The sequence below is a fragment of the Panicum virgatum genome, chromosome 1K (genome assembly GCF_016808335.1).
Source record: "Panicum virgatum strain AP13 chromosome 1K, P.virgatum_v5, whole genome shotgun sequence".
In the NCBI taxonomy this organism is placed as follows: domain Eukaryota; kingdom Viridiplantae; phylum Streptophyta; class Magnoliopsida; order Poales; family Poaceae; genus Panicum; species Panicum virgatum.
In genome coordinates, this window is record NC_053136.1 from 27,573,192 (window position 1) to 27,583,941 (window position 10,750).

General features: G+C 50.2%; 1 protein-coding gene across 2 annotated transcripts; it reads left to right on the plus strand.

The window, feature by feature from the left end:
* Positions 1-954: 954 nt before the first annotated feature.
* LOC120700716 (protein SMAX1-LIKE 5-like) lies at positions 955-4,801 on the plus strand. 2 transcript variants are annotated; one of them, XM_039984956.1, is made up of 4 exons: positions 955-2,585; positions 2,889-3,105; positions 3,213-3,260; positions 3,877-4,801. In XM_039984956.1, the coding sequence occupies exons 1-4, from the start codon at positions 1,162-1,164 to the stop codon at positions 4,378-4,380; spliced, it is 2,193 nt and encodes a 730-aa protein (XP_039840890.1). In that variant the 5' UTR covers positions 955-1,161; the 3' UTR covers positions 4,381-4,801. The 2 variants fall into 2 exon arrangements, with proteins under 2 accessions (XP_039840890.1, XP_039840897.1); XM_039984963.1 differs by having other exon boundaries at positions 2,892-3,105.
* Positions 4,802-10,750: the final 5,949 nt, after the last annotated feature.

The window sequence follows — 10,750 nt, forward strand, 5'->3', positions numbered from 1 at the left end:
AGGAGGTAGTCATCCGGTAAGCAAGTGGACGAGGCGTTCACGTGCCAAATATTGAGGAGTAGCGAGCGTCCGCTACGAGGGACGTGGCGTGGAGCACCCCGCCCTTCGTGAGGGAGCCGCCGGAGCACCTCCGTCCGTGCGGCTCTACTCCGCTTGCCTCGTCGACAATTCGACGTCGCAGCATCGCTCGAGCTCCCAGCACTGCCGCCGATTGGAGCTCCCAGCACAGATACCGAGGAGAGGGAGGGCATGGGGATCGGAGCTCGGTCACCGGGAGAGGGATGGCACGGGGAGGAGGCCCGCCGCCAAGGAGGAGGGCCGGTGCTGGGAGGGCTGCCGGCGGGGAAGACGAGGGCCAACGTGGGGAGGGCCGCCAGCAGGGAGGAGCAGGAGAGCCAGAGAGAGAGATATTGATGACTAGAATATAGAGTACGAGATATAGAGGATAATTAATGAGTGAGGAAGAAATGAGTATATAGGAAAGATTTTGGAGGACCTGATAGAATAATTTTTTTACGAGGATGGAAATAGAGGAGCCTTAGCAAAGAAAGATGAACCCACTAACTACAGTACTCTCTCTGTTTCAAAATGTAGGTCGTTTTGGCTTTTTTAGATTTGTAGTTTTTGCTATGCATTTAGACGTAACATATGTCTAGATACATAACAAAATATATGAATCTAAAAAAGTCCAAATGACCTAGATTTTGAAACGGAGGGAGTAACATGCATGTAACACAAGGTTATGCAGAGCGGAAAGGGAAAGATCACTGAGGGCAATAGAGGGACAAAAGAAAGGGTGCCACTGGCGCGCAGCAGAAAAAGACTGAAAGGGATGTGTGTTGAGCTCTCGCGGCCGGTCCAATTCGCAAACCAAACCAAAGCCTGCTGCGCTCAACCCCACAGTCCCACACCACTGTGTGGAAAGGAGACAAACTGACCCTGCCCCCTCTGCAGAAAGAGACACGCGCCACAGATGAATCGGAATGAGAAAGAGCATGCCGATCGATCAGAAATCAGATGATACAGACGATAAAGCCGCTTTTGCATTGGAGCCCAGCCGTAGCCATACAACCCTAGAACACCACCAGCACCAACACGCTTCGATTCACACAGCAGCAGCAGCAGCAGGACAGCGAGTAGTGAGCTAGCTCGATCGCCGCGATGCGGGCGGGGGGATACACGGTTCACCAGTCGCTCACCGCCGAGGCGGCCGCGGTGCTCAAGCTCTCGCTTGGCCTGGCGCGCCGCCGCGGCCACGCTCAGGTCACGCCGCTGCACGTCGCCTACACGATGCTCGGCGGCGCCTCGTCGTCGTCCCCGGCGCCGCTCTTCGCCACAGGCGCCTCCACGCCGGCGTACGGCCTCTGGCGCGCCTGCGCCAGAATCCACACGGGAGGCGGCGGTGCCCGCGGCGCGCCGCCGTACCTCTCCCATCCGGCTCAGTGCCGGGCGCTGGAGCTCTGCTTCAACGTCGCCCTCAACCGGCTCCCCACGGCCAATGCCGTGGCGGGTTCGCCACTCTCGTCGCCTTCCTCGTCCTCGGCGTCGTCCACGCCCTTCGCCGCGTCCATTTTCCACCAGCCCAGCCCGACGCTGTCCAACGCGCTCGTCGCCGCGCTCAAGCGCGCGCAAGCCAACCAGCGCCGTGGCTGCGTCGAGCTGCAGACCCAGCCGCCGTCCACCTCCCCGCAGCAGCAGCAGCAGCCTATGCTCATGATCAAGGTCGAGCTGGACCAGCTCATCATCTCCATCCTCGACGACCCCAGCGTGAGCCGAGTGATGAAGGAGGCCGGCTTCTCCAGCGCCGCCGTCAAGACCAACCTCGAGGAGGAGACCGCCGCCATGATGCTCGGCCCCGGCCACCACCGCAGCACCTCGACACCATCATCCTCCCTCGAGCCGTGTGGCTACGGCGGCGGCGCGTCGTGGCCGGCGCCGTTCTCAAACTACCGGCCCGACGTCGAGCTCGAGTCTCCATGCAAGGAGGAGGACGTGAGGGCGATCCTGCAAGTGATGTCGCGGGCGCACGGGAGAAGAACCAACCCCGTGGTCGTCGGCGACTCGGTGTCCGTCGCTGAGGCATTGGTCGCCGCGCTGGTGAGCCGCCTGGAAGGAGGAGGCGACATCCCCGACGAGCTCCGCGGCGCGCGCGTCCTCCGGCTCCACCTCTCCCACGCCCACGTCCGGCTCATGGCCGAGGCCGACGTGGACACGTGCGTGGCGGACCTGCGCCGCCGCGCCGTTGCCGCCATGGCCGCAGCCGGAGGCCTGGTCATCGACGTCGGCGACATGCGCTGGGCCGTCGACGGCGGCGACGACGACGAGGCCCGCGCCGTGGCGACGTCCGGTGGCTTCAGCCCCGCAGCGCACCTGGCCGCCGAGCTGGTGCGCCTGGTGGGCGAGCTCCGCGCCGCGTCACGCGGCGGGCGCGCCTGCTGGCTGGTGGCGGCCGCAAGCTACGGGACCTACATGCGGTGCCAGCAGCGGTCGTCCCTGGAGGCGACGTGGGCGCTGCAGCCGGTGGCCGTCGCCGGCGGCGCCGGAGCCGGCCTCAGCCTGGCGCTCGGCCCACGCGCCGCAACAAGGTGCCAAAGCGTTAGGCCTCGTGGCAGTGCTGTTGCTGACTACTGTTGCTTTTGTTTCGTACTACATGCTTTGCTTTGTTTGGTTTCCTTTTGCTGTGATTGATGCGTTGCTGTCCCTGCCATGCTCTGCTTTTGTTTGGTGTGCTCTGCTTGTACAAGCAGCACCTTGCATGCTGCACTACTAGTGGAAACTAGCCAGGAACACCTCTGAAAAAATTTGGCCTATCTAGAGTGCAAACAATTGCATACTGCTACTTGATAGTGTTGCAACATTGAAGCCTCTTTTTGCATTCCTGCTCTTAGCAGCCAAACGGACGGCAAGGCTGCCCAACTTGCTAAGTTTCCACTGCTGGATTACTCACCCGGAGAAGAGGATGGCGCGCCGGTCCTGTGCGACAAATGTGCCAGGAGCTACGAGACTGAAGCATCAGCTGCGAGAGCAAAGGCAGAAGGTACCAAACTTGCGCTGACCTTCGTCCCTGGCTGGCCGCAGGCAGACGAGCCGCAAACGTCGCACAAGGTAAGAACCAAGAAACCTAGCATCTGCAGCTGCAGAAATCAGGAACAACAAACATGTTCTCAACAATGTTGTACTCAAGACGGTTCGTGTGTGTTCGATTGACGCAGGATGATCTGATGTATCTGAAGAGGAAATGGAGCAGATTGTGCCGGAGGGTTCACCAGGGCCGTACCGGCAAATCCGGAGGCCCTGTGCGAAACAATGCATTGGAGCATTAGTGGCCTAGTGCAGAATCGCGAATGCCAAGCGTTAGTAGCCGGCAAGCGCGATGTACTGTGTGAAAGCGCAAATGTTAGAAGTCTCACGTGTGACTGACAGTCAAATCATCACACAAGGCCCAATAACTATTTTTTATTCTAGAATTTTTATTGTTGCTGCAACAATTATTATTGTTTGCGCAAGAAAAAAATTATTACGGAACAAAATAAATTTGTTCTAGCAACAAAACACAGTGGCCTGGTTTATTGGGCCGACTTTAGACCCAAAATATGGAATTCTAGAGAGGTTGTGGTGTCGTGACAGGTCCACTCGGGGTCACACGCGTGACCCTGAGCAGCACCCGTGCAAAGAAAGCGGTAAGCGATACGCCTACGATGATTCATCTTCCAGGAGCAATTTGGGCCATGTTTTGCCACAAATTGGGCCAACAATCAACTAAATTAAATTCTCTATATAATTATATTTAATGTATATCTAGTATTTTAGGGGCCCTTCGAATTTAGAGGCCCTGTGCGGTCGCACAGCCCGCACGGGGCCAAATACGGGCCTGGGGTTCACTCGCAGTGCAGGCAGGCGACTCGCCCGCCCAATGCAACCACCTGTTCCCGCGATCTGGGCCTCTGCTTAAGCTTTGAGACGAAGGAGATCAAGCACAAGGATGTGAAGACCACGCTCAAATTGTTCCCTCCTGGCTCCGCTGATCCGTCGAACGAGGTCCACTGTCACAGGAGTGAGGACACGGACGCAAAGCAAGCAACAACACAAGAATCGGAGCCGATGGTTGATTCCAGGGACATGAAGAATGCTTTGCAGCTGTGGATCGATGAGTTGCCGTTCGGCGATCTCAAGAGGAAGGCCGGCAATGTTCAGTTGCCGAGGGAATCCAAGCGCTGGAGGGGCGGTTGCAGCCTTGATCTGAACCTAAGTGCTGACGACGAGGAAAATCAGGACGGTGACTATACCAGCAGTGAAGAAGATGAGCTCGTTCCAAGCGACTTGACAAATGACGGCGAAGGCAGCGGTGATGTGTCTGACAGCCTGGGCAGCCATTGTTAGGCTGTGGGCTTGGATCGCCGAGCGATGGCTCCCTCCGATCCATAGTGGTAGGGACGCCGGAGACGGAGGCAGCTCCTGGACAAGAGGAGGTGGTCGTTGCCTCTCTTGCAACGTTCAAACTTTAGAATTGGCGGGAGGGAAGGTGGGGATGAAGCAGGATGGTGGTGCTACCAGTCTGGAATTGTGGGCTGCTCGGCGTCTATGCACCAACGGAGCCCACCCAGGCACCCACCATGTGGGCTGCGCTTGGCTCTCAATTTTTGTCTGTTGCGGTATCTTTGTAAAATTGGCGTAGACTAAATACAGGTATTTGGCATCTAGTAGTTGTTAGTACTTCTATTTCCAGCGAACAAGTATACTTGTTCTATCCATCAATTTTTGGGGGGTTTTGGCGTTCATGCCCCTGTTTTGATGGGTAATAGTGTTTTTGCCCTCATTTTTCTAAGTTTGCGAATTAATCCTTGTTTTTTGAAACGAAGAAACATTTTACCCCTGTTCTGTGAAGAGCACTTAACGATATCAAAACTGCAATGAAAAGACGAGATTGCCCATGCAGTTTTGCCTCTACTATTGAAAATACTTTTGTGACTTTACCCCTGTTTAAGCCAAAACTGAGCAGCACTTTGACATGTTTAAAAAGAATTTTGTCAGTCAAACTAGATCATTTTTTTGCACTTTTCAAATCTGAAACGAAAATTGACAATTTTTGTCAAAATGTTGACAGCACGGATTTTGTAAGTGAAAACTCACTATATCACATACCACTAGGTCACATATATATTGAAAAACAACATCACACACATATGTCCAACAAAAGCACCATACCACATCCTATCATGTCCAGGTGATATCACATTTTGTCCGGATCGCATGTTTGCATACATGTCCAACAAAAGCAACAACTAGTACAGCCAAGCACCAACAAAATAACAGATATCAGATTCAAGCATCTATGCCTAACAATGCATCCAACTTCCGTGATCTTCCTGGTCCTCTAGCTCCTCCCCTTCCCCTTCCCCTTCCCCTTCATCTTCCTGTTCCACTCCCCCTTCCTGTTCCACTTCCCCTTCCCCTTCCTGTTCCACTTGCACTTGCACTTGCACTTGCAGCGGCACATCCCCTTCATATGACAGGAATAAAAGTGTGTTAGTATACAAGTTGATGCTAAAGAAATGCAATGCAACAAGTGACACTTCATGACTCACATTGATGTTGTGGTGCACTTGGGTCATTTTGTGAAGATGAGATCCTTCTTGACATTCAGAGCATTCTCACTTTTTCTTAGTAGTGCTAGCCTCATCAAATGTCTTGATCCTAGATTTTCTTAGTTTCCCAAGTTTCCTTCTCAACTTGGGCTTCTTAATTTTGTAGCCTAAATCAACATGTGGCCAGCTATTCTTAGATGTCATTGGATTGAAAATAGATGCATAAGCCTTTCTGTACCTATCAACAAAGAAGTACTCATGGACAAAGTCATCCATTTGTACGTGCCTACTTAGCTTTGCAATGACAAGCTCCTAATCAGATTTTATCTTAATAGACTTAGAGTCCAACTCACACCACAGTGTTAAACGCTGCTTTGAACCCCACATGTAATGTTCAGCAATGAAATCAACTAGTTGCAGCAGTCCATAGTTATGTGTGTCAACATTTCGAGATGGCAACGGTCTACCCTGTAACCATGTCTTTGGCCCCCCATCAGGCAATCTGAAAAATGCTAACTCTAACTATAAGTTGCAATTCCTTGTGGTTTGGCCTAAAAATCACGGTATCACAAAATATGAAGTTAGCTAAATTGCCCTAAAGACAAAGGCTAACTCGTGCTTATGACCAATTTGTATCCCAATCTCTACCACACAAGAGTAGTCAAGACACCACATTACCTGCCCACCTCCACATTTTGCTCATGCCGAAGATTACTGCACCGGGAGCGCCTCACATGTTCTGCACCTTGGCCAGGAAGGGGCCGCCACCTCCTGGCCGTGTAGGAGCCCGCTAGGGCCGCACAGGGGCCTCCCTGGCTGCGCAGGGTGTTGGTACTTTGTAACGTCGCGAATAAAATCCGCAAGCGCACGGATACTGCTGTAGCTTTCACCGAGGAGTATTCCAGGATATCGTATCCACTGAGGAACGTGAGTACACTATCTACAGGTTTAGGCTCATCCAAGGATACACACACATTGGTGTAGGAGGGATAGGATAGAGAGGACTTCCTAAGATTTAGAATCTATGCTTAGAAGAAGAGATAACTTCGCCTTATACTTAGAACTACTAGTTTCCTCTGGCTTAAACAAGCTAGTTGCTCCGGTAATAATGCTCTATCCTATAACCGAACGTGGAGGGTTACTAGGGCTCGAACAAGGCTGTCACCACATGCCGGGTACCTCTACAAACTTTGGGAATATAAGACAACTGAGTGGTAAAGTCTAGCCTAGACACCACGTCTACGCTATTCCATACTAATCCTAACCCTGACCAAGATTATCCTTCTCTATCTGGAGTCTTAAGCTAGGATCAAATGCTACTCTAAGCATACACTCAATTCAATAGAAGGGAGAAGAAATAACTTACAACTAAACTCTAATTGTAAATAAGAAAGTCTCGAACACTTACAACCGAATAAGCATCCGTCGAGGTACAAGCGGAGAAGAATGCCGACAATCCCGGCACTTCCCCCGACTATCTCCCTCACTCTCGTAGAGGTACAATTTGGAGAAGAACGCCGTTACCGGCGCCCCTCCTGAGTCCCTCTACCCTCTCTCCTATACTAAACAAAAGCTAGAGAAGCTCTTCACTTGGTGGTGAGTGATGTCTTCATTTGAGCCCCCTCCCCTCATATATATATATAAGGGGGAACCACCAGCCATTTGCCTGGGGATTGAGCCAAACCACCATGAAGGACCAACCACACACTACCACATGTCAACTAAGAGGCGGTGGGGCCCGTGGGCCGCCGCCACATGGTTGGCCGAACGTCATGGCCGGCCGGCCATGGGTTGTGTCCTATCGGCCCAAATCTTGTACTAGACGCTGCTAGGTGGGCCCTCATGTTATGTATGTGGGTCATGGCTTGTCTTGAGGTGGTTTGGATGCTCTGGTGGGCCCGTAGATCCTCGTGAGCGCGCCTGTTTCGTCGGAACGTCATATCTTAAATCATGCCACACCGTTTTGCTGCAAAATTAGCTCAAAATCACCTGCATACATTCTCAAACACCATCTGTGGAATTCGTTAGTAAATAAACCTATCCTAGCATTTATTCCACATTATGGTTGAATTTTGTGCAGGTGTTGACAGTTAGAATGAGTCGTTAGTGTCCGTCAACACAGGGGCCGCTATCTCCTCCCGCCTCGCAAAGGACCGTCGTCTCCTCCCGCCGCGCAGGGGCCGCCGCCTCCTCCCGTCGCGCTCTCGTCACGCAAGGTGCAGGGGGCGCCTCCGCCGATGCCTGCTCCACCCGCCGTCGGTGCTTGGGTCACCTGCTCGCCCTGCCGCCGCTTGGAGGAACCGATCTAGGGTTTGGAGATGAGGATTTGAGTGGTCTCGGCAGGTAGTAGCCAAGAAGGAGGAAAGAATAAGTGAGGGTAGTTTGGTCCTTTTCTAGTGCCTTAAGGAGGTTTCTTCTTTTTGTTAAATGCATCTCCAACTAACGAAGTTGGAAGCAGGGGGCAAACGGACACTTCATTTCAACAAAAGTGGGGTAAAATTGCCAAGTTTAAAAAATGAGGGCAAAATCATCATTAGCATCCACAACGAGGGCAAGATCACTAATCTCCCATTTTTTTTGAAAAAGATTCATGCACTTTTGAAGGTGGTATCGTGATTGTTACCATGGTAATACCCAAAGAGATGACAACGGCACCAGAGATGTTTTGATTATTAGTACTATCTAATTACTATTAATAATTTAATTTCCTGACATACTATTTGACTCAAAATAATTTAGTTATTTGAATAGTTATTAATAATCAAGAGAACACCGGAGCAAGAAACAATGTAAGAATGTGATGAAGTGCGAGTGTAAAATGGTGAAGCCCAGAAAAGAACAGAATTGCATGAATTTTCACCCTGTTTTAAACTTTGGACACACAATAATATACTGGCATAAATTTGAAGAAAGGAAAAAGGCTCCATGTCTGTCAGTGTTTAGCCGTCAAGCCCACGGAAGGATACCCTCGAGGTGTTTAGTTCACTATTAGAAGAGAGACTATAAGCACCAGTTGGATGGTCTTTAGGTATCGATATTCCAACCGGTGCCCCGAAACCGATACTTAAAAACGCGGTCTTCAACACCGTGTTAAACGCCCGGTACCTAAGCCCCTCTTTAGTACCGGGTGAAGGTTTCACCCAATAGCAAAGTATTTTTGGTTAAAAAATATATATCAAACCTGGAAAGAGGACCGCACACATGATTGTTCACAGGAAATATGCGTGCGTGCGGTGGCTGGGATTCGAGCTCGCAGCCCACGACAGGGTTAAATGGAAATTCTAGCCGAATACTAGCTTAGGAGTCCTACCCGAGTACTACTCGAGTAGTTTCCTTTTGTTCCGACTAGTTCTACTTGTGTTCGAGTAGGTACAATGGTCTAAGATATGGTCCATGTGCCATCCTTTATCCTGGAATATTCTATGCCTATGAGCAATCCTGCTGCCCAGGTCTGACAAGCACCCGATCTCTTTGTAGTCGAATATTGCAGGCATCGAGTGTTTTGAAGGCGTCTTCGAGTACTTCCTTGACTGCATCAAGCCGATGAGGTTCTCAAGCCCTAAATAATCTTCTGTATGGTAGTGCGATGAGAATCGCACTCCATATGGAGAGTAGCTTCCCAGCCTTAGGTTTAATAAAAGAACCAGGCTGAGGATCAAATTAGTCTTGAATGTTCTGCTCTCGCTTTCCAAATCAATTTGAAAACAAGGCATTTATGACACATGTCCCGTAGCCCCCGGGCCTTGAATCCAAATCCCAAGGGTTTGGAAAAATGATCGAAATAATGGTGGCATGGACATGAATTGGATTTAAACACTTATTTTAATGGTATAAATTGGTAAAATTGATTAGAAATTTGAAAACTCCCTTTTTAGGGATAACTTCCATAAAAAAATGGTTCAACAAATAACCTTTCCAAGATACTCCTCAATTACCACTCAAAATAAACCTTAATACTGAGTAACTACAATAATGTCATCCCGCTGGTCATTTAACCGCGTGGTAGGGTTTTTACCAAGTTGTTTTCACTGTGCGCGCCTCTTCATCTTCTTCCTCACACAGCCGCTGCCACCAACAGTTTTAGATCTAGAAAAATTCTCTTCTCTATCCCAACTTAGATCCAATCGCAAGAGACTTTCTTGAGTGAATCTACGCCTCCTCTGCGCCCATCCTTAGCCACCGAGCATATGCAAGTAAAAATTACTCTTGATATTTTAGGATGGCACCAAAGAAATCAACTGGCAAGGGGAAGGGGAAGGAGACCAAGGCTGCAGAGCAATCCAGAGAAGGGTGGGGAGCAAGTAAGTGCTCGGAATCGACCATTTACACTCTTGTTGACGAATGCCTCCTGCTATCCCAAGAGATTGTGCAGTGGCGGTCCACTGAGAGTCATGACAGACCCTATGAAGGGACCAAAGAGATCATTATGTTTTGCCATTTTGTGGAGCGTGGACTTGTAGTGCCAACCTCTAAGTTTTTCTGTGGTCTTTTTTTTTCTATTGGGTGATTCAGCTCCATCTGACCCCCAACTCTATTCTTCACATTTCCATCTTCATCCATCTCTGCGAAGCTTTTCTAGGCATCGAGCCCCACGTCAACCTTTTTTTCAATCTTTTCCACTTGAAACCCCAACCCAATTCTCATGAAATTGTAGAGGTTGGTGGAGCTAGGTTGTAGTTGTACCAGTGGATGGAGAAGAGCTTATATCTCTTATACTCTCTGAAGCAAAGTAGTCAATTGGAAGGCGAATTGATTTTATATTGGTAATCATGAGCCAATGCTGCTGGATAGGATTCCTGGACCTCCTCAAGATCGGAACGAATGGTCATCCCCTAGCAGGAATAAGGATCAAGTAGAAGAACTACTCGAGAAGATTGCAGAGCTGAGAAAGGATGGAGTCACTGGGGCCTTTGTTGTCTTCTCCTAGGTCGGCAGCTGTAGTCAGCTTTCGCAAAAGCTCAAACTTTAGTTTCCAATATCTTAGGCTCAAGGACCCGTCTGGATTCTCTACAGACAAGATCCTAGAGTCTCTTTCTATAATGCAAGTGAGCCGAGTGCTCATGGACGTCAACGTGGTGCCCTATCTCCTGAAGAAATTCTTATATACCTCATAAACTCCGGCACAAGTAGGAGTATGTTCCAGTCAATTGATATCGAGTACTTCC